This window comes from Martes martes (genome assembly GCF_963455335.1).
Source record: "Martes martes genome assembly, chromosome: 10".
In the NCBI taxonomy this organism is placed as follows: domain Eukaryota; kingdom Metazoa; phylum Chordata; class Mammalia; order Carnivora; family Mustelidae; genus Martes; species Martes martes.
In genome coordinates, this window is record NC_137898.1 from 8,585,411 (window position 1) to 8,610,372 (window position 24,962).

Sequence of the window (24,962 nt, forward strand, 5' to 3'; positions counted from 1 at the left end):
AACTTCATTCTATTTTATGTGAAAATTCAGTTCAATGCCATTTGCTGAAGAACACGTTCTTTCCCACATTGAATGGCCTTGGCACCCTTGTTCAAAAGTCAGTTGGCTATAAATGTATGAATTTACTTCTGGACTCTCAGTTCTATTACACTGGTTTGTATGTGTATCCATATGCCAAAACCATAGTAATCATTTACTGTAACTCGGTAGTAATTCTGAAGCCAGGAAACATAAGTCCTCTGAATTTATTCTTCTTTTTCAACACTGTTTGACTATTTGGATCCCCATACAATCTCATCTGAATCTGAAGTTCAGCTTTTTCATTTCTGCAAAAAACAATGCTGGATTTTGATAGGGATTTCATAAAAACAATAGATTGCATTAAGTATTACTGACTTATTGCTAATATTACATCTTCCTACCTCACTAACATGGGATAGTTTCCGTTTATTTAGTTCTTCCCTAATTTCTTCTTTTTTCTTTTTCTTTTCTTTTTAGAGAGAGAATCTTAAGCAGGCTCCACCCTGCTTAAGCACAGACTCCGATGCAGGGCTCAACCTCACAACCCTGAGATCATGACCTGAGCCAAAATCAAGTCAGATGCTTAACTGACTGAGCCACCCAGATGACCTGACCTATGCTCATTTTTAAAAAATTATTTTCCCCTTTTGCTGTTCAGCTTGGGGGCTTTCCATTACCCTGTCTTCCAGATCACTGATATGTTCTTCTGCATCCACTAATCTACTGTTGATTTCCTCTCATGTGTTTTTTATTTCAGTTGTTGTATTCTTCAACTCTGATTATTTTTTAAATTTAAGTTCAGTTAACCAGCTAACAGTACACCATTATTTTTAGATGTAGTGTTCAATAATTTATCAGTTTTGTGTAACACCTAGTGCTCATCACATCAGGCGCCCCCCTTAATGCCCATCACCCAATTACCCCGTCCCCCCCCACCTCCCCTCCAGCAACCCTCAGTTTGTTTCCAATAGTTAAGAGTCTCTCATGGTTTTTCTCCCTCCCTGATGGCTTCCCATTCTGTTTTCCCTCCCTTCCCCTATTGTCCTCTACCTATTTCTTATATTCCACATATACATGAAACTGTATGATTATTGTCTTTCTCTGGTTGACTTATTTTGCTCAGCATAATACCCTCCACACTGGTCCTTTTTTGTATTTTCTATCTCTTTATTGAAAGTATCACTGAGTTCTTCCACTCTTCTCTCCAGTCTGTTTACTATCATTACTTTAAATTCTTTATCAGGCATATTGCTTATCTCCATTTAATTTTGTTCGTTTTCTGACTTTTTTTTCTTTATTTTTTTTCTTTTAGAGCATATTTTTCTGTCTCCCTATTTTGCTTGACTTTCTGTGTTTGTTTTTATGAATCTGGCAGAAGAGTGACTTCTCCTAAACTTGAAGGAACAACCTTGTGTATGATTGTCCGCAGTGTAGACTGTGTGTGCCTGGTGACTTTTGCTGGCTCTCTGGACCTGTGGCTGGTGTGGACTGGGTGTCCTGGGGCTTTCCATGTAGCAGGCACCCTGTCAAAAGAGCTAAAGCTAAAGAAGATGCAAGCCAACTAAAACAAATTAGTGTGGTTCTGGAATGTTCTGGGGCCCTTTTCCCCTGTGTCCCCTCAGCATAAAGACTAGGGTTGTAGTGAACATTAACCAGGAGTGTCCCAGTGTACACTGCCCTTTGGCCACCTTGGTGGGATGCCTGGGGCTGATGTGGGCTAGGGACCCAGGTTTCACTGAGGTGGCATGCCAGTTAGGGCACCCAGCTGTGCTCTGATCTGGACTTTCATGTTAGAGGGGAAGTGTGGACAGAGTCCATTAGCTCCACACACCTGGAGAGCATTCCAGCAGCTCCACTCCACTCTGTTTGGCAAAATTCTAGGCTGGGTCTTTGATATGCTAGTTGCTTTTTTTTAATTAGAGAAAAATGTGATTTTATTAAATTTTTAAATTTTATTTTATTTTTTCAATGTTCAAAGATTCATTTTTTATGCACCACTCCCAGTGCTCCATACAACCGTGCCCTCCTTAATACCCACAACCAGGCTCACCCATCCCCCATCTCCCTCCCCTCCAAAATCCTCAGTTTGTTTCTCAGAGTCCACAGTCTCTCATGCTTCATCTCCCCCTCCGATTTCCCCCAATTCACTTTTCCTTTCTTTCTCCTAATGTCCTCTGTGTTATTCCTTATGCGCCACAAATAAGTGAAACCATATGACAATTGACTTTCTCTGCTTGACTTATTTCACTCAGCATATTTGCTTTTTTAAACCATGGCTTTAAAGAAGAAGGAGAAGGGGGCAGGGGGTGGAATAAAAGAAAAAAAAAGGGAAAAAACCAAAAACCAAAATCTCACAGCTTTTTTTCTGTGTCCCAGCTCGACCAGGGCTGGTGTGAGGTTGTGGACCCAGGGCTCTCTGAGGCAGCGAGCCAGTTATGGCATTCAGGCCCTGCACTGGTCTGGGCTTTTAAAATAGTCAGGGAGCATCAACCAGTCCCTCTGACCTGGAGAGTGTTCCTGCAGCTCCTCCTCCATCTGACTGGTGAAATTCTAGTGCTGTCTTTTTTTTATACTAGCTGCTCTTTTTTTTTTTTTAATTTTTTTCTTTAAATTCCAGTATGTTACCATACAGTGTGATATTAGTTGCTTTTTTTTTTTTTTCTGTGCCCAAGGACAGAGGAAGCTGTTCCCAGTCCTTCAGCACTATCCCTCATAGCGTGGGGGTGGAGGTTCCCTTGGTCATCATGTTGCTATCTCTCTGGCTGTTCTCTTCGCTGTTCTGTCTTCTGTTGTGCAGAAGGTGTTCAGTGGCCTTCAGTTCAGTTCATCCTCAGGAGGACTGTTCTACATATAGGTGCTCTTTGGTGTGTTCCATGGGGGTTGACTCCAGGGTCTTCCTATGTCACCGTCATGCACCAGAACCTCCCCACTCCACATACACACATACTTTTATAAACTTTCATGTTGTTCTTTAGTGCCACTTTGTTTCAACTTGAAGAAATCCCTTCAGCACTTCTTTTTTTTTTTTAATATTTTATTTTTTTATTTGACAGACGGAGATCACAAGTAGGCAGAGAGGCAGGCAGAGAGAGTGGAGGAAGCAGGCTCCCTGCTGACCAGAGAGCCCGATGTGGGGCTCGATCCCAGGACTCTGGGATCATGACCTGAGCCGAAGGCAGAGGCTTTAACCCATTGAGCCACCCAGGCGCCCCCCTTCAGCACTTCTTGTCAGGCAGTTCTAGTGGTGACGCATTCCCTCAGTGATTGTTTATCTACGAAAGTCTTTATTTCTCTTTCATTCTTTTTTTTTTTTCAGGTTTTGTTTTTCATATCATTCATTCATTCATTCATTCATTTTTAGCCTCTTAAATTCCAGTATACTTAACTTGTGTTACTTATACCTGTTACGTGAGTTTCAGGTATACAATATAGTGATTCATCAATTCTATACATTAGTCAGGGCTCATCATGACCAGTGTACTCCTTAATCCCCATAACCGATTTCTCCCAAGCCCCCACCCACCTCCATTCTGGTAACCATCAGTTTGTTCTCTGTAGATAAGAGTCTGTTTTCTTGGTATATCTCTTTTTTTCCTTTGTTTTGTGTCCTAATTTCCACATGTGAATGAAATCATACGGTACAAAGAGACAGTTTTGCCAGATAAAGGGTTCTTGGTTGGCAGGTTCTTTTTTTTAAGCTTTTATTTATTTATTTGACAGACAGAAATCACAAGTAGGCAGATGGGCAGGCAGAGAGAGAGGGAAGCAGGCTCCATGCTGAGCAGAGAGCCCGATGCGGGGCTTGATCCCAGGACCCCGGGATCATGACCCGGGCCGAAGATAGAGGCTTTAACCCACTGAGCCACTCAGGTGCCCTGGTTGGCAGGTTTTTCTTTCAATATTTTGAATATATCATTCCACTCTCTTTTGGACTGCAGGGTTTCTGAGAAATCTGATTGTCCTCTGGCAATTCCCTTGTCTTTGACAAATCACTTTCTTCTTGCTGCTTTACAAATTCTCTCTTTAACTTTTGATTATTTAGTTCTACTGGACTTGGCATTGACCCTTTTTGGGTTCTACCTATTTGGGAACTTTGGGGCTTCATAAATCAAGAAGTCCATTTCTTCCTCTAGATTTGAGGAGTTCTTAGCCATTATTTCTTTAAATAAGCTTTCTTCTGTCCTTTGCTCTCTCTCTCTCTTCTCTTTCTAGGACAACCATAAGGCATACATTGTCTCGCTGGATTTTGTCCCATAAGTCTCATATGCTTTCTGAACTCTTTTTCAACTTTTTTTTCTTTCTGTTCCTCTAACTGGATAATTTCAAAAGACCTCTCCTGGAGTTCACTTATTTTTTCTTCTGCATGATCAAGTCTGATGTTGAAGCTCTCTGTTGAATTTTTCATTTCAGTCACTGGATTCTTCAGTTCCAGGATTTCTATTTTGTTCTTTTTTTTTATGTTTTTTTTTCTTTTGTTTCTTTATTACACTTCTCATTTTGTCCATGTACTGTTTTCCTAATTTCATTTAGTTGTCCATCAGTGCTTTCTTGTATTTCTCTGAGCTTCTTTAAGATAATTATTTTGAATTCTTTCTCAAGAAGTTGAAGGATTTCCATTTCTTTAGGGACAGTTATTGGGGCTTTATTAGTTTCTTTTGGTGGTATCATGTATCCCTGATTCTTCATGATTGTATAGCCTTGCATTGGTGTCTCTTCATTGAAGGAGCAGACACTTCTTGACTTTATAGATTGGTTTTGGTAGGTAAAGACCTTCTCCTCCTGAGTCCCCAGACTGTTGGGACTGCCTCTGACATCACGGTTGGGTGAGGCTGGAGCTGGGTGGTGTGGCTGCTGTGGGGTCCATGATGATACCCAGTTAGTGGGCCTTTTACTGGTGGTATAGGTTGGTGTGGCTCCTGCCAGGCCCCTGGACTGGCAAGACTGCCCTGATCCTTGGTGTGCAGTGTCACAGGGCCACTTCAAGATCTGCGGTAAGGTCTGAGTCCAGTAAGTCTGTAATCAAGGTCACCAATGAGCATGGCACTTCCTGGGTCACTTAGTGGATGTGGCCAGTGGCAAAGTCACAGAAAAATTGGGTTGGAACTGGATCTGCAGGGGTCAGGTTCCTTTTCGGTCCACAGCTAAGACCACAATCAGTGGGCCTGTTACTAGAGTGCTTCTCAAGGCTGCTCTTCTCAATCTTAACCTCTACTGAGCTTTTGAAAATCTGACCTGAATCCCAAGGTTCCAACAAAGGGGTTTTTGTCTGTGGATGATGGCTAAATCATTGTTTCAATATGGGGATAAAGCTGGGGACCTCCTATTCTGTCCTCTTGCTGACATCATTACACTTCTTTTCCCTCTTTTAATGTAGGTATTTATAGCTATGAATGTCCCACTGAGCATCCCACTGAATGTCACTACATCCCATAAATTTTGGTATGTTGAAATTTTTATTAAATTGATCTGAGTATTTTCTAAACCCCTTTGTGATTTCTTCTTTGACACATTAGTTGTCTGTAAGTGTTGCTGTTTAATTTCTATGAATTTGAATTTTCCAGTTTTGCTTCTGCTATTGACTTCTAGTTTCACTCCCTTATAATCAGAGAAAATATTTTATATAATTTTGATCTTTTAAAGTCTATTGATTCCTGGTTTTGCTCCTTATAATGCAGTCTAGTCCAAATAATGTTCCACGTACCCTGGAAAAGTGTGTATATTCTGCTATTGTCAGGTAGAGAGTTCTGCATGTCTGTCAGCCATACTAGTTTCTGCTCAAGTCCTCTAACTCCTTACTGTTCTTCTATCTAGATGTTACTCCATTATTAAAACTGAGGCATTGACTATGGAAAACAGTATGGAGTTTCCTCAAAACATTGAAAATAGAGCTACCTTATGACCTAGCAACTGCACTACTGGACATTTATTCCAAAGATACAAATGTAGTGGTCCGAAGGGGTACCTGCACCCCAAGGTTTATAGCAGCAATGTCCACAATAGCCAAACTACGGGAAGAGACCAGATGTATGGATAAAGAAGATGTGGTATATATGTACAATGGAATATTACACAGCCATCAAAAAATGAAATCTTGCCATTTGCAACAACATGGGTGGAACTGGAGGGTTTATGCTAAGTGAAATAACTCAATCACAGAAAGACAATTATCATATAATCTCACTGATATGTGGAATTTGAGAAACAAGGCAGAGGATCAGAAGGGAAGAGAGGAAAAAATGAAACAAGATGAAGCCAGAGAGGGAGACAAATGGTAAAAGACTCTTAATCATAGGAAACAAATTGAGTGTTGTTGGTGGGAAGGGGGTGAAGGGTATGTGATAATTAGGTGATGGACACTGGGGAAGGTATGTCTTGTGGTGAGCTCTGTGTGTTTTGTAAGACTGATGAATCACAGACCTGTAACCCTCAAACAAATAATACATTATATGTTAATAATTTTGTTAATTTGAAAAAAAAAACAGGAAGAATGATAAAGAATAGAAGAGAAAAAATAAAGATTTCCAAGATTAGAAATGAAAGTGGAAATATTACTAAAAATCTTTAAAGTAAAAGAAAATTATATTCAATACCAATAAACCAAATAAATACAATTAATCTGAACGAATAATTTGCAAACTAATCCATATTTTATTTGCCCAAACTTTCTTAATTTTTGACAAAGGTATCAAGGCAAGTACCTGGAAAGGAAAAAAAGGTTTCAACACAAGATGCTGGAAAAACCGAGTCACTGAGTGAAAGAACAACAAACAAACAACAACAACAAAACCCTCAACCTTCTACCTGATATCATACACAAGTAAAAGTTAAAGTATAAGAAATAAAGTATAGGAAAATATTATGTAACCCTGTGATAAACAAATTTTTTAAATAAGACAAAAAATGACTAAGAATAAAAGAAAAAATAATAGACTAGACTATATTATAACTAAATACAACTGCTCTTCCAAATAAATCATTTTTTTAAAAAAGAAAAATCCGTAAGCCAGATTGAGAAAAAATATTTCCGTAAATACATCTAACAGACTTTATCAGAATATATTGATAGCTTCTACAGATCAATAAAAAGATAACAAACCAAAAAAGCAAAACACTTATGACTCCACAAAGTAAGACAAAATAATAACCAACAAGCACATTTAAAAGAGATTGCCATTGCTAGATATTGGAAAGTAGCAAATTCAAACAATGAAATACCACTTTGCAGCCACTAGTATTGATGAATACTGAAATCTCACTATCAAATATTCTTAAAGAAACAGAATAACTAAACTCTCATAATTTTTCAGTGTAAGTTACAAATGAAGCAACCACTTTGGAAATCAGGTATTTTTATAAAGTTAAAAATAGACTATTAAGCAACAATTCTGCTCTTAGACATTTATCCAAGAAAAATGAAAACTTATGTCCTGAAAGAGAATGCTTTTAGCTGAAGTTCAGAAGTTAAAAAGAAAAGAAAAGAAAGAACTGAAATGAAATCCAACCAAATGTAGGAATCTCAGTTTTTGAGTTCAGCTAAGAAAGCCAAACACACAAAAAATACTGTTATATGAGGTCTTAGAACAGATAAAATTCTATGCTGATATAAATTAGCATAGTGTTTAGGGATACAAATTGCCTGAAAAATGTTCAACTGTTCCATCTGGGTTGATAGAAATTTCCATATTTCCATCATGGCTGGTTGAACTGGTGGTTACACTTGTTTATGCCTTTGTCAAAACTCATCAAGCAGCATTCATAAAAATTGCATTCATTTTAAATTCTGCATAATTTGTAATAAATAAATAAATAAATAGTGGACAAACAAATAAAAAATAAAGTAAAAAAAACAACAACAACCAATGTGAGGCATTGAAGATTTCAACTACTACTAGAGAATTAGTTTGCTCTTCAATTATGCCAATGATTGAAACATATGTTAGGGAACTTTTTTTTTCATGCATATATGGTTATGATTGTTACAGCTTCTTGATGAACTGACTCTTGTATCAATATATAACGTCCTTGGGCACCTGGGTGGCTCAGTGGGTTAAAGCCTCTGCCTTCGGCTCGGGTCATGGTCCCGGGGTCCTGGGATGGAGCCCCGCATCAGGCTCTCTGCTCAGCAGGGAGCCTGCTTCCCTTCCTTTCTCTCTGCCTGCCTCTCTACCCACTTGTGATCTCTGTCTGTCAGATAAATAAATGAAATCTTAAAATATATATATATGTATATATACATATATATATAACGTCCTTGTCTCTTGTAACAATTTTTTAGTCTATTTTGTCTTTTATTATAGCCAACCCAGCTCTCTTTTGATTACTGTTTTTTTTCCTTTGTTCCAGAATTCACTGTTTATGCACCACACCCAGTGCTCCATGCAATACGTGCCCTCCAAGGAATATCTCTTTGCATTCTTACACTTTGAATCTATTTGTGTCTACAGATCTAAAACAAGTCTTTTGTACACAGCATATGGTTGCACCATGTTTTATTATGGCTGGATCATGTTTTGTTTATGCATTGTACTAATCTCTGCCTTTTGTTAGAAGGATTGTATCTATTCATATTTAAATTAGTTTGTGACAAGGAACTACTTCTGCCATTTTGCTGTTTTCTGTATGTCTTACACCTTTTTCATTATTCATTTCTTCCATTACTGCCTTCATTTATGTTTACTTGATTTTTTCTATGTACCATTTCAAGTCTCTTTCTTTTTTAAAGATTTTATTTATTTATTTATTTGTCAGAGAGAGAGAGAGAGCGCGAGAGCAAATGGAGGCAGAGGCAGAGAGAGAGGCAGGCTCCCCCCTGAGCAAGAAGCCTGATGCGGGACTCTATCCCAAGACCCCGGGACCATGACCTGAGCCAAAGGCAGTGGCTTAACCGACTGAGCCACCCAGGTGTCCCCTCAAGTCTCTTTTGTTTCCTTTTGTGTCTATTATGAGATATGTTCTTTGTGGTTACCATGGTGATGACATTTAACATCCCAAATTTTAAAAATATAGTTTGAATTGATGCCAACTTCAATAGCATGCAAAATTCTAAATGATTTTTGACATGCCTAAAATATATAAAACTAAAGAAACTACACATAAGCCCTATAATCTAATTGATAAAGTTGTTTCCCAAGAAAGATACAGGTTAACAATTCTGATGCTCATGCACATGTGGAATTGAACAAATGACTACGTGGACGGTGGTTGATAGAACACAGATTTTTCACTTTTGGAGAGGGAATTCACAGATAAGCAAGGGAAGGAGACTAGAATGGTCATTATAGCGATAGATTAGAGTTGGAAACGTTAGTATGAACTCATGTGTATCTTAATATACATACAGATGATTACACATAGAAATATTTATGCACATTTATATTCATGGGTTAGAATCCACATTTGCAGGTCCTTGTTCTTTCACCTAAGAGGACTTAGAAACAAGGGAACTCCAGATCAAAAACCAGACCTAGTGCCCATTTATTATTTAATTTTTTTGCTTTTCTGTTTTGACATACAAAACCTGTACATAATAATGTTTATAACTTGAGTTTGGAATTAAGTATAGACTGTGAAATCATCATTAAAACCTATGCCATACATATTAACTGCAAAAGGTTTCTTTCACCATCTTATATTTTATTTTGTATAAGAACACTTAACAAAAACATAAATAAGAGGAAGTAAAAGGGTAGAGTTTTTGTATGTGAATGAACTTAAGGTTTGTTTTTATTTCATTCATTTATTTTATACTTATAAAATAACTGTTATATCTATATTTTTTGTAAGCCTCATAGGAGCCACAAATGAAAAACTACATTAGATTCACAAAGGATAAAGGGAAGAGAAGCAAAGTATGCCACTAAAGAAAATGATCTTTCACAAAGGAAGACAGCAAAAGAGGAAGAAAGGAATAAGGGACATACAAAACAGCCAGGAAATAATGAATAAGATGGAATTAATGAGACTTATCTATCAATAATTACTCAAAATACAAATGGATTGAATTCCCCAATTTAAAAAAAAGAGACAAAGAGGGTTATTATAGAATTATAATGGGGTCAATTCATCAACAAGATATATCAATCATAAGTAAATATGCACCTAACATAAGAGCACTTAAATATATTAAGCAAATTCTAACACATCTGAAGGTAGAAACAGAAAAAAACACAAAAATAGTAGCTCCATTTTCAACAATAAATAAATCATCCAGACTGCAAATCAATAAGGGAACATTGGACTTCAGCTGTATTTTAGAAAAAATGATCATTATAAACACACATAGAACATTCACCCAACAACAGCAAAATACACATTTTCATCAAGTGCACATGAAACATTCTCCAAGACAGATTATATGTTAGGTCAAGAAAATGTCTTTGCAAATTTAAGAAAATTAAAATTATATCAAGCATCTTTTGCAACCACAGTGGGATAAAACTAGAAATACAGGAAAAGAAGTTGGAAAATTTGCAAATATGTGGAAATTAAACAACTGGAAAACCAATGAGTCAAAGAAGAAATCAAAAGAGAAATAAATAAAATCTTGAAACAAATAAAAATGGTAACACAACATTATGTGAAATAAATTAAAGCTATATATGACAGCCTATAGCTAACATTCTACTCGATGGTAAAGGGCTGAAAGATTCTCCTCTAGGTTCAGGAAAAGATAAGGGTGCCCACTTAAAGCACTCCTATTCAGCATAGCACCAGCAGTCCTAGCCAGAGCAATTAGGCAAGAAAAAATAAATAAAAGACATCAGATTGGAAACAAAGAATTAAATTGCCTCTGTTTGCAGGTGATATGACCTTATAAAGTGAAAATCCTAAATACTCAACCAAAAAATTGTTAAAGCTAATCTAAAAATTCAGTAATATAGTCAACTAATATTTGATAAAGGATCCAATAATACAAAATGGGAACAAGATGTTCTCTTCAATAATGGTACTGGCTAAAATGGAAAATTACACGCAGAAATGTAATTTGACCCCTATCTATAGCACTTACAAAAATTAACTCAAAATGGATTAAAGACTTAAGAATTAGACCTGAGTTTAACCAACTGAGACACCCAGGTGCCCCAAGAAAAAAATTTTTAACCATTGAGTTAAACATCATGGAAATCCAACAGAGTTTTTAAAAGCATGGTCCTCTTGAAAAAGAAACAGTAATGACAGTAATATGAATGGTGACAGCAACACTATGGCAGATAATTGAGTGAAATGAATTAATTTGAATAAATGCTGTGAATTGTCCTCTCGGTTAAAAAAAAAAAAAAGAATTAGACCTGAAACCATTAAACTCCTAGTTAAAAGGGGAAAAAGAGAGAGAGAGAGAAATCTCCCTGACATTGGTCTTCGCACAAGTTTTTGGATATAATAACCATTCAAACTGTTGTAAGGTTATATTTCTTTGCAGTTTTGATTTCCATTTCCCTGATGGTCAGAAATATTAAACACCATTTCATATGCCTGTTGCCTATTTCTATGTCTTCTTTGGAGAAATATCTGTTTAGTTCCTTTGCCTATTTTCTTAAATTTTTATTTATTTTTTTAATTTCTTCTCAGTGTTCCAGAATTCATTGTTTATGCACCACACCCAGTGCTCCATGCAATACATGCCCTCCATAATACCTACCACCAGGCTCACCCAACCTCCCCTCCAAAACCCTCAGTTAGTTCCTCAGAGTCCACAGTCTCTCATGGTTCATCTCCCCCTCCAATTTCCCCTAACTCCCTTCTTCTCTCCATATTTTTTAATCTAGTTATTCATTTTGTTTTTGTTTTTGCTCTTGAATATAGTGGTTTCCTTTATATTCTGAATATTAATCTTTTATCAAATATATTGATTGCAAATATTTTTCCCATTCTGTAGATTTTCTTTTCATGTTGTTGTTTCCATTGTCGTTCAGAAGCTTCTTAGTCTGATGTAATCTCACTTGTCTATTTTTGCTTTTATTGCCTGTGCTTTTGGTGCCAAGACCATGGTTCAGAAGCTTTTTACTTATGTTTAATTCAAAACCTGTAGCTTAGCTATAAGGCTCAGTCTTCTTCACCAAATTTTCTACTCTCCTATCCTGTCATATCCACTTCCTCCTCCTCCACCCCCATAGACACATACACATCTACTATCCTATATAAATTAATATAAACTACCCTATATTAGCTCATATAAACTCATCAATCAGCATTTCATGATGAATCATCAAAAAGGACTCAGTCCAAAGATTGGTCAATATCAACACTTTGACCCTGATATCTTTTATGAATTACATTTAGGGTGATATACTCAGAGTTCTCAATTTTCACCTGAAAGATTAAATGAAGTTTTCCTAATAGACAATAAGGGATACTCTAAATCTCCATTTCCTCCAAGGAAGACCTGAGTCTGTGCCTTCCATGGTTGGCTGCCATTTCACGATGGGCACTGCCAGGTGCAGGACACCCCAAACTTCTCACAACACAAATCATGACATGCAAAGTCTTTAGACTAATTACTTCATATGGTTGCAAAAATTTATCTCTAAAAACCCTCAATCCCACCCCCTTTTTTTTTACAAAATCAAACAGCCAGATTTAGCCACAATTATTTCTTAATGTAACTTCAATACTACCTCGTTATGTTTTATATCAATGTCTATTAATTACAGTGGGACAACCATGCCATGATGATCAGTCTGAAAACTTATAAGCACTTAACTCACTGGGTCCAGTAGGGACTTAACAGAGAAGCCCTGCTGAAGGCTTCCAATGCTGTCCTCCATATCCATGTCTTTAGACAAGCTGAACCCCCTGTCTTAGAGTACCTTTCTCTCCCTGCCCATAGGTAACTCCTTCTCATCTTTGTAAATGAAGTATTATGGTATCTTCTGATAAATACTGTTCTGAAATGCCCATAGGTTTTATGGAGATGTCATTGTTGTGTCCTGTACAAAGATATGTGTGACAACAAAATGGCATTTATCATACAGACTCTTAATTCTCCACTTCCATCTCTAGCTCCTAAGGAACCAAGGCAACCCACAACAGTATAAATTGCATTTTGGAACCCAATAAAGACTTCTTTATGAAAGAGTTAATCATAAGCTGGTGAAAACACCATAGAATAAGGGCAGTGTGATCTGGAGACACTCACCTGTCTGAGAGATGACCACCTATGAGGCCTCCCACCAGCATTCCAGCCATGAATAGGGATTGAACAACTGATTTCTGTGACTGATAATTACATACTAGGTCCCACTGGAAGAGAAGGAAGTCAGCACAGAGTAGTTTCACAGCAGCTTACAATCCCCCAGTGTTCACTTGCTGCAACAGCCATCAGTGGACATGCTCTCCAGCCTTCCTTTCCTACATTTACTTACATGTATCACCCAAGTCTCAATTGAAGCATGACTTTCTCCAGAAATCCTCAACTAAATCTTCTGGGTTATATTGGGGCCCATCTTCATATGTGCTTAGCATTCCATACCTCAGTGGTTCTCAATCGTTGCCACACACTGAAAATACTGAGGAGATTTTCTAAAATACTGTTGCCTGCATTTCCTAACCTTAAGTGAAACACTCTGATTTTCTTCTCTGAGAAGTAGCCAGGGCATGGAGACTTTTTTTTTTTTAATTAATACATTTACTTCCAATTTGCAGCTAGGCTGAGAACAAGTGACCAAAAAATAACTTTTCACACACTATATCAAGTACTTACTTGTCTAATCATTAGTATTCAGACTGTATTTAGTGGAATCCATGTCTAGTTGGTTGATTTCACTGACCTCAAATTCAACGTAAGTGTTTGGCAGTTAAGAAAGCAAATATCGTATGATCTCAGTAATATGTGGAATTTAAGAAACAAAACAGGTGACCATATGGGAAAGGAGAAAAGAAAAAAATGGGAGAAGGAATCAAGGCATAAGTGTTAGTTAACTATAAAGAACAAACTGAGGGCTGACGGAGGGAGGTGGGAGGGAGGTGGGCTTGATGGATGATGGGTATTAAGGAGGGCACTTATGATGAACACTGTGTTGTATGTAAGTGAGGAATCAATGAATTCTACCCCAGAAACCAATATTGCACTCTATATTAAGTAAAATTTGCTAGAAGAATGAAAGAGAGCTGGCTACAGTACCTACGCAATAACTCAAGACTTGAACAATGTTCATCCTGTTATTCTAAACACCCAGGGCACCTGGGTGGCTCAGGTGGTTAAGCGTCTGCCCTTGGCTCAGGTCATGATTCCGGAGTCCTGGGATCGAGCCCTGCTTCAAGTTCCATGCTCAGCAGGGAGCCTCCTTCATCCTCTCTCTCTGCTGCTCCCCCTGCTTATTCTCTCTCTCTCTCTGTCAAATAAATAAATACAATCTTTTTTTTTTAAGATTTTATTTATTTGACAGAGAGAGATCACAAGTAGGCAGAGAGGCAGGCAGAGAGAGAGGGGGAAGGAGGCTCCCTGCCTAGCAGAGAGCCTGATGCAGGACTCGATCCCAGGACCCTGAGATCATGACCTGAGCTGAAGGCAGAGGCTTAACCCACTGAGCCATCCAGGCACCCCAATAAATACAATCTTTAAAAAGACATTCGATGAATTAATAAATAAGCAAACAAACAAATAAATAAAAACCCAGACTGTATACTCAAAAGAGATAAATGGGGCCTCTTACCTCAGTCACAATGGTGGAGGAGAAGGAGCTTTGGTCATACACCCAGCCATCTAGACAGGTCTCTTTGTCTGGCTCAGTCATGTTGGTGACATTTCCATTCAGATGAAGAAGCTGCCACTGGGGATGGATAAAGCGGTGACATTTCTCTGGCCTCAAGTCTGAGTCCAGTGGGATGGAGATTCTCAGGAGGGTATCAGGGCTAAGGATCCCAGTATCGTTATCAGAAACTGTGTCATTGTCAAGGATGTGCACCCAGCAGCGATGACCAGGAATGGCTGCAGTGAAGTTCTCCAAAAATGTTTGACACGTTATCATCACCAAAGGGGAAACAGTTAAAACCATCTGAAGGATCTGGAATTTCCCCAGGCCACCAACTTGATCCAGGAGCTCCTGAAAGGCCATTGAGTGTGAACAGGTGATCCTCAAGAGAAGACTTTAAAGAGATAAATTCAAAGGGAGAAAACTGTTTCCTTTTATTAATTCACACTAAGCCAGTGCCAGTTTCTTATCAATCATTCCTACAACAGAGCCGTGGAAAGAGTATCCCCAGTCTTTCTGGAATCATGTTAATTTTTTAGTAAAGTCACAGAGAAAATTATTTACCAGAGGCATTTCCGTTGACAAAGATATCTGTTTAAAATTTTAATCTCTAAATGTGCTTGTCCTCAATGATCTTCTGAGTGAGCATTGGACTTTGGCATGTACACAACTCTCTAAATAAGCTAAAATAAGCTTGACAATGCAGTCCTCAGCCATTTCCAAAATACAGAGTTTGAGAGACAAAAAGTGAATGGTTGTGTAATTTTTCTGTGGAAAGAGCAAAAAGCAAGTGTTTTTCTTGCTTGGTACTGAATTTAGATTAAAATCGTTAAGATATACAATCCTTTGGTTTTTTGTGGGGTTTTGGGTTTTTTTTTTTAAGATTTTCTTTATTTATTTGACACAGAGAGAGAGAGACAGTGAGAGAGGAAACAGAAGCAGAGGGAGTGGGAGTGAGAAAAGCAGGCCTCCTGCCAAGCAGGAAGCCCAATCTGGGGCTCGATCCTAGGACCCTGGGATCATGACCCAAGCCAAAGGCAGACGCTTAATGACTGAGCCACCCAGGTGCCCTACAATCCTTTGTTTTTATAGATTTTATTTATTTATTTGACAGACAGAGATCACAGGTAGGTAGAGAAGCAGGCAGAGAGAGAGAGGGAAAAAGCAGGCTCCCCGCTGAGCAGAGAGTCCGATGCGGGGCTCGATCCCAGCACCCTGGGATCATGACCTGAGCCGAAGGCAGAGGCTTAACCCACTGAGCCCCAGGTGCCCCAATCCTTTGTTCTTAATTAGAACAAAGTGGAATGTGGTGCAATTACCTTTCGGTGACTGATATTGAACTTCTGTTTAAATTACACCAGGAACTCATGTTCCTAGATTCCTTACAATGTAAATATAGGAGAAAGGACGTGGTAAGTCCGTGCAAGGGTTTATTTATTTGCTTATGTAATATATTTGAGGATCTGTTCTGTGCTTGTGTTTAGAATCCTTAATTGGTGATTTCATCCTTTTTTCTTTTTTAAAAGATTTTATTTATTTATTTGACAGAGAGAGACACAGAGAGAGAGGGAACACAAGCAGGAGGAAGGGGAGAGAGAGAAGCATGCTTCTTGCTGAACAGGGAGCCCAATGCAGGGGTCAATCCCAAGACCCTGGGATCATGACCTGAGCCGAAGGCAGACGCTTAACCAACTGAGCCACCCAGGCGCCCCATGATGATTTTGTCCTTATGAATGCGGCCTCTTTATCTCTGATAGTATTCCTGGTCTGCAGGCACGTGTTTTCTCATACTAATATAGCCATTCCAAGTTTTTTTGTACCTATAGTTTGTACCTATAGTTTGTATGTATAGTTTGTATCTTAGCTACTGTAAATGCTGCAGTAAGTGTAGGAATGCATACAACTTTTTGAATGGGTGTTTTTGTTTTCTTTTTTTTTTTTAACTTAAATTCAATCAGCCAGCATATAGTACATCATTATTTGTAGATGTTGATGTAGATGTAGATATAGAGTTCAATAATTCATCAGTTGCGTATAACACCTAGTGCTCATCACATGCCTTCCATTAATGCCCACCACCCAATTACCCTAGCCCTCCATTCATCTCCCCTCCAGCAGTTTGTTTCCTGTAGGTAAGGGTCTCTCATGGTTTGTCTCGCTCTCTGATTTCTTTCCATTCCGTTTTCCCTCCCCTTCTGAATGTCCCTCTGTGCTGTTTCTTACACTGGACAGATGAGTGAAACCATATGATAATTGTCTTTCTTTGACTGACTTATTTTACTTAGCATAATACCCTCCAGTTCCATCCATGTCGTTGTAAATGATAAGTATTCATCCTTTCTGATGGCTGAGTAATTTGAGCAAATACCTAGCAGTGGAATTACTGGATCACATGGTAGTTCTATTTTAATTTTTTTAAAGATCCTCCGTTGTGTTTTCCAGACTGTCTGCCCCAGTTTGCCTTCCTACCAACAGTGCATGAGGGCTCCCTTTTTTCCACATCCTCATCAACACTTGTTATTTCTTGTGTTGTTGGTTTTTTTAGCCATTCTAACCGTGTGAAATGATATCTCATTGTGGTTTTGATTTGTATTTCCCTGACAATTAGTGACGCCGAGCAACTTTTCATATAACTGTTACCATTTCTAAGTCATCTTTGGAGAAATGTTTATTCAGGTCTTTTGTTTATTTTTAAATTGGGTTATTTGAGGGGTTTGCTATTGAGTTGTATGAGTTACTTATATATTTTGGATATTAACCCCTTATCAGATATATGTTTTGCAAATATTTTTCCATCCATACTATATAAAACTATTCAGCAATAAAAAGAAATAAAATACTGATACAAACAAAAATATGCATGAATCTCATATACACTACACTGAGCAAAAACAAAACAAAACAAAAAGCAAAATTAGTTCCTAATAAAATTTGTACTGGAGAGGTGAGGGTTAAGGGATACTTTGACTGAGGGGTGAGCACAAAAAAATTCTGGGATGATACAATTTACCTGTCTGTTGATAGGACTGTGGATTTACACTACTATGTGAATTTATACAAATACATTGAATTGGGGGGCACCTGGGTGGCTCAGTGGGTTAAAGCCTCTGCTTTCAGCTCAGGTCATGACCCCAGGGTCCTGGGATCGAGCCCCGCATCGGGTCTCTGCTCTGCAGGGAGCCTGCTTCCTCCTCTCTCTCTCTGCCTGCCTCTCTGCCTACTTGTGATCTTTGTCTGTCGAATAAATAAATAAAATCTTTAAAAAAAAAAAAAAACAAATACATTGAATTTTGAACTTGATCTCAGGGTCATGAGTTCAAGCTCCACACCCAGTGTGGAGCCTACTGAAATAAATAAATAAGTAAATAAAACTATCTTCTCCCATTATTGCCCTGTATATTCTTTAGCTTCTAGTTTTTGAATGTCTTGTAAGTGCATAAATATTACTTAACTTTTACTGTAATTGTGTGTTTATTATTCTCTTGGTTAGAAACTTTTTCCCCCCAAACATTCACCCACTGCTTTATTGTCTCAAGTATCTTCCTTTAAGAGTAGTTAAAAGTTCACTTCTATAAAGATCATTACCCTGGTCCACCGTCCAGTCCCTCCCCTGGACTCATTAAACATTGCCTTTAAAATTTTTCTAGACCACATTGTTCATCTTCCTTACAATTATCTTATGACATCACAGTGTAATTATTTATGTACCTGTCTCTTATTAACTAGATTATGAGACCTTGAAACACTGACCTCATGTTTCACTTACACACATAAATAAATATATAACATACAAATACATATGAACACACAACATTGTTTTGTTTATAGCAATAGCACGGAAAGTGAGTCCCAAATGGTATTTGGATGACTCAATAAATCTGGTAAAATAAACTATCACAGAATTATATTTCCTTCCTTCATTTTGAAATTTCCTCATTTTGAAAATCTTTAAAATCACTGTTATGGTATGATCTAAACTGAAGCAGAACTTCAGTTACAAAAGTATTCCAGTTTGCTTTAACTAAGGATGGCTTTCATCAACCTTTAACCAAAATTCAGTCTTAATGAAGAAAAATCCCTTCTATGTGCTCTTTGCACAGAAACATCACAAAGCAGTTTACCTTTGAATTTTCACACATCCCTTTTCTGAAAATAATAGCAGATCATTGAACAGGTATATTTCCACCTAAATTCTACTTTAGGTGGAGCTTGTAAGGTCAGCATCTCAGTATCTAAGGAGCCTGTAAGGTCAGTATCATTCACTGAGTAATCTTTTAAGCAAGTTCAGTTGTCAGCTACTAAGTATTTTGCTAAATAATTATATCTGTGACTTTACTGAAACTATCCACCTGCCTCAAAAGATTTGAGGGCAGAGAGAGACTCCAAGATGGCAGAAGAATAGGAGACCTTAATTTCATCTGGTCCTAGGAATTCAGCTAGCTAGCTATCTAATCATTCTGAACATCTACGAACTCAATCAGAGGTCTAAGAAAAGAATAGCTGCAACTCTACAAATAGAAGAGACCACTTTCTGCTAGATAAGAGGTACAGAGAAGTGAATCCAAGGAAATATATGGGAAAATAGACTGTGGGGGGAGGGAGCCTCTATCAGCCAGCTACCACCAAGTGATGTAGCAGCAGAGCACAAAAATGGAACTTTTAGAAGTCTTTTCCAGTGAGTGACAGCACTCGGGCTGCCAGGTAGGGATGGAACCCTAGCTGGGGCAGTGTGCTCTCAGGATCCTTGGGGTCACAGGAAGACAGGGGTGCCTGAGTGCAACAGAGCTCCCAGGTATTGGAGCAGGGAAGCCGGCTGCAAAGAGTGAGCCCAGGAGTTGGGTCGGGGTTGCCATAAATGATGATTTGCAGCACAGTCAGGGACGGCTGTCTGAGCAGGGGCCCATCAGCAGCAGAATCGGGAACACCTCCCTTCTTCCTCTGGGAGGAGTGGCTGGGAAGCACACCCCAGGAGTCTGCTGGGTTTGGAGACTCCAAATGGAGTCATGTGTCTGAGGTAGAAACGCTCAGTCACAGGCCAGGTGAGCTTTTCTCTGAGGACTCATTGAAGAGTGGGGCCCTGAACTTTTGGCTCCTCTGGGACCAGAGATTGGGAGGCAGCCATTTTCATTTTCATCCTCTAAAGCCACACAGAAAGCCTTCAGGGAACAAAAGCCACAGAGAGCAAACCTGAGCAGATTACGTATCCTGGCCACTGGCAAGAGCAGTGTAACTCCACCTGGGCCAAACACACTTGAGAATCAACACAGCAGACCACTCCCCCAAAAGATCAGCAAGAACATCCAGCCACTACCAAGTTACCGATCAATGAGAACTGCAGAACTCCAGCACTAGGGGAATACAGCACATAGAACTCACGGCTTTTTTCCCCATGATTCTTTAGTCTTTCAACTTTATTTTTTTTTTAATTTTCTTTCTTTTTTTGTTATTTTCCTTCTTTTTCAACCAACTTCTCATTTTATCAACTCCTTTTTAAAAATCTTTTTAAATTTTCATTTTTACATTACATTCTATCTGTTCATTGTATTTAATCTTATTTTTATATGTGGTTTTCTTTCTTTAATAATTTGGGGTGCAGTTTCTTCTAACAGACCAAAATACATCCAAAATCTAGTGTATGGTTCTGTTCTATTCACCCACCTCATCATATTCTCTCTCTTTTTTCTTCTTCTGGTTTTTTTTGTTTTATTTTGTTGAAGTCCTTTTTTAAAAGTTTTCATCTTTACAGTTACATTCTATCCTTTCAATGTATTTAATTTTATTTTTGTATATATTTTTTTCTTTACAATCTTGAGATGTAGCTTCCTCTAAAAAACTGACCAAAATACACTCAGGAGATAGTATATTCCTCTGTTCTATTCACCTGTCTGTTTATATCCCTTCCTTTCGGCTGTTGTTGTTTCTTTCTCTTTCTCTTTTTTTTTTTTGTCTTTTAATTTTCATTTTTACAGTTACATTCTATCCTTTTACTGTATTTAATTTTATTTTTGTACATATATAAGTTTTTCTTTCTTTAAAATTTTGGGATCTAGTTTTCTAAAAAACTGACCAAAATACACACAGAATCCAGTGTATTGCTCTATTCTGCTTACCTATCTGATTATATTCTCTTTCTTTTCTATTTCTTTTTTCTCTTTTTTCTCTTTCTTATTTTTTTCCTTTTTTTTCCCTCTCCACCCCCCCCTTCCAAGTTTTGGATCTCTTCTAGTTTGTTTAGTGTATATTTCTCTGGAGTTGATGTTGCCATTTTAGTATTTTGTTCTCTCATTCATCTATTCTTCTCTGGAAAGAATGACAAAACAGAAAAACTCACCTCAAAAAAGAGAACAAGAGGCAGTACTGACTGCCAGATACCTACTCAGTATGGACATAAGTAAAATGTTGGAACTAGAGTTCAGAATGACTATAAAGATACTAGCTGGGCTTTAAAAAGAAAAAGCATAGAAGACACTTGAGAATTCCTTTTTGGAGAAATAAAAGAACTAAAATCTAACCAAGTCAAAATCAAAAATACTAGTAATGCCATGCAATAAAAAAAAAAAAAATGGAGGTTCTAACTGCTGAAATAAATGAGGTGAAAGAGAGAATTAATGATATAGAAGACCAAATGATGGATAATAAAGAAGCTGAGAAAAAGAGAGATAAACAACTATTGGATCACAAGGGAAGAATTAAAGAAATGTGATAACATAAAGCAGAACAATATTAGAATAACTGGGATCTCAGTAGAAGAGGAAAGAGAGAGGAGGGCAGAAGGTATATTGCAGCAAATTATACTGGGAGCCTCCTTAATCTGGGGAAGGAAACAGGCATCAAAATCCAGGAGGCATAGAAAACACCCCTCAAAATCAATAAAAATGGGTCAATACCCCAACATATAATAGTGAAACTTACAAACTTACAAGAGAAAATCCTGAAAGCAGCTAGGAACAAGAGTTCTGTAACCTACAAGGGTAGAAATATTAGATGGTAGCAGACCTATCCACAGAGACCTGGCAGGCTGGAAAGGACTGGCTAAAGGAGAAAAATACACAGCCAAGAATACTATATCCAGCTAGGATGTCATTCAAAATAAAAGGAGAGATAAAAACCTTCCAGGACAAACAGAAATTCAAAGAATTTGTGATCATCAAATCAGCCCTACAAGAAATATTAAAAGGGATACTTGAAGTGAAGAGAGAGCCCAAAAGTAATATAGACCAGAAAGGAACAGAGACAGTATACAATAACAGTCACTTTACTTTACTTTTTTAATTTTTTTAACTTTTACCTCTTTAACAGAACAGCAAAGAAAGTCTAAACCCAGCAGGAGAAGAGAAATAATAAAGATCAGAGCAGAGATCAATAAAATAGAAACCAAAAGATCAGTAGAACAAGTCAACGAAACTAGGAGTTGGTTCTTTGAAATAATTAATAAGATTGATAAACCCCTGGCCAGACTTATCAAAAAGAAAAGAGAAAGGACCCAAATAAATAAAATAATGAGTGAAAAAGGAGAGATCACAACCAACACCAGGGAAATATAGACAATTATAAGAACATATTATGAGCAACTATACACCAGCAAATTTGACAATCTGGAAGAAATGCATGCATTCCTAGAGACAGATAAACTACCAAAACTGAACGAGGAAGAAATAGAAAATCTGAACAGACCCACAACGAGTAAGGAGATTGAAGCAGTCATCAAAAATCTCCCAACAGGGGTGCCTGGTGGCTCAGTGGGTTAAAGCCTCTGCCTTCAGCTCAGGTCAAGATCCCAGGGTCCTGGGATGGAGCCCCACATTGGGCTCTCTGCTCAGTAGGGAACCTGCTTCCCCTCTCTCTCTCTCTCTGCCTGCCTCTCTGCCTACTTGTTATCTCTGTCTGTTAAGTAAATAAACAAAATCTTTTTAAAAAAATCTCCCAAAATACAAGAGCCCAGGGCCAGATGGCTTCCCAGGGGAATTCTACCAAACATTTAAAGAAGAATTAATACCTATTCTTCTGAAACTGTTCCAAAAAATAGAAATGGAAGGAAAACTTCCAAACTCATTTCATGAGGCCAGCATTACCTTGATCCCCAAACCATACAAAGACCCCTTCAAAAAGGAGAATTACAGACCAATATCCTTGATGAACATGAATGTGAAAATTCTCACCAAAATACTAGCCAGTAGGATCCAACAATACATTAAAAGGATTATTCATCACAACCAGGTGGGATTTTTCCTGGGCTGCAAGGTTGGCTCAATATCCACAAATCAATCATTGTGATATAATATATTAATAAAAGAAAAAACAACAACCATATGATACTCTCAGAAGATGCTGAAAAAGCATTTGACAAAGTACAGCATCCTTTATTGATCAAAACTCTTCCAAATGTAGGGATAGAGGGTATGTACCTCAATATCATCAAAGCCAACTATGAAAAACCCACAGTGAATATTATTCTCAATGGGGAAAACTGAGAGCTTTTCCCCTAAGGTCAGGAACACGGCAGGGATAGCCACTATCACCACTGCTTTTCAGCATAGCACTGGAAGTCCTAGTCTCAGCATCAGAAAACCAAAATAAAATAAAAGGCATCTGAGTCAGCAAAGAAAAAGTAAAACTCTCACTCTTTGCAGATGATATGATACTCTATGTGGAAAACCCAAAAGACTCCACTCCACAACTGCTATAACTCACAGAGGAATTCAGTAATGTGTCAGGATATAAAATCAATGCACAGAAATCAGTTGCATTTCTATACACCAACAGCAGAAAGAGAGATTAAGGAGTCGATCCCATTTACAATTGCACCCAAAACCATAAGATACCCAGGAATAAACCTAACCAAAGAGGCAAAGAATCTGTACTCAGAAAACTATAAAGTACTCATGAAAGAAATTGAGGAAGACACAAAGAAATGGAAAAACATTCCATGCTCATAGATTGGAAGAATAAATATTGTGAAAATTTCTATACTACCTAAAGCGATCTACACACTTAATGCAAGCCCTATCAAAATACCATCCATTTTTTTCAAAGAAATGGAACAAATAATCCTAAAATTTATATAGAATCAGAAAGGACCCCAAAGCCAGAGGAATGTTGAAAAAGAAAGCCAAAGTTGGTGGCATCACAATTCCAGACTTCTAGCTCTACTACAAAGCTGTAATCATCAAGACAGTATGGTACTGGCACAAAAACAGACATGTAGGGGCACCTGGGTGGCTCAGTGGGTTAAAGCCTCTGCCTTCAGCTCCGGTCATGATCCCAGGGTCCTGGGATCGAGCCCCGCATTGGGCTTTCTGCTCAGCGGGGTGCCTGCTTCCTCCTCTCTCTGCCTGCCTCTCTGCCTACTTGTGAACTTTGTCTGTCAAATAAATAAATAAATCTTAAAAAAAAAAACAGACAAGTAGATTGAAGGAAAAGAATAAAGAGCCCAGAAATAGACCCTCAACTCTATGGTCAACTAATCTTTGTCAAAGCAGGAAAGAACATCCAATGGAAAAAAAGACATTCTCTTCAACAAATGGTGTTGGGAAAATTGGACAGCCACACACAGAAGAATGAAACTGGACCATTTCCTTACACTACACACAAAAATAGACTCAAAATGGATGAAAGAACTCAATGTGAGACAGGAATCAATCAAAATCCTTGAGGAGAACACAGGCAGCAACCTCTTTGACCTCAGTCGCAGCAACTTCTTCCTAGGAACATCACCAAAAGCAAGGGGAAACAAGGGCAAAAATGAACTATTGGGATTTCATCAAGATAAAAAGTTTTTGCACAGCTAAGGAAATAGTCAACAAAACTAAAAGACAACTGACAGAATGGGAGAAGATATTCACAAATGACATATCAGGTAAAGTGCTAGTATCCAAAATCTATGAAGAACCTATCAAACACTCAAAGAACAAATAATCCAATTGAGAATGGGCAGAGGACATGAACAGACATTTCAGCAAAGAAGATATCCAGATGGCCAACAGACACATGAAAAAGTGCTCAACATCTCTTGGCATAGGGAAATACAAATCAAAACCACAATGAGATACCACCTCACACCAGTCAGAATGGCTAAAATTAACAAGTCAGGAAACGACAGATGTTGGCAAGGATGCAGAGAAAGGGGAACCCTCCTACATTGTCGGTGGGAATGCAAGCTGGTGCAGCCACTCTAGAAAACAGCATGGAGGTTCCTCAAAAAGTTGAAAATAGAGCTACCCTACAACACAGCAATCTCACTGCTGGGTATTT

The 24,962-nt window shown here is 38.0% G+C and overlaps 1 protein-coding gene across 2 annotated transcripts in view; it reads right to left on the minus strand.

Annotated features, from left to right (window-relative positions):
- LOC308351513 (solute carrier family 22 member 10-like) overlaps nucleotides 1-22,559 on the minus strand; it is a 35,810-nt gene extending 13,251 nt beyond the window's left edge. Inside the window, exons 1-3 of one of the 2 annotated variants that reach the window (XM_080817239.1) lie at nucleotides 22,386-22,559; nucleotides 14,673-15,062; nucleotides 13,157-13,260 (exon numbers count right to left, since the gene is read on the minus strand). In XM_080817239.1, coding sequence (XP_080673365.1) covers nucleotides 13,157-13,260; nucleotides 14,673-15,014 — 446 coding nt within the window. In that variant the 5' untranslated portion in view covers nucleotides 15,015-15,062; nucleotides 22,386-22,559. The remainder of the gene's footprint in view (nucleotides 1-13,156; nucleotides 13,261-14,672; nucleotides 15,063-22,385) is intronic. The other variant, XM_080817238.1, reaches the window with a different exon arrangement.
- Between the last annotated feature and the right edge of the window lie 2,403 nt (nucleotides 22,560-24,962).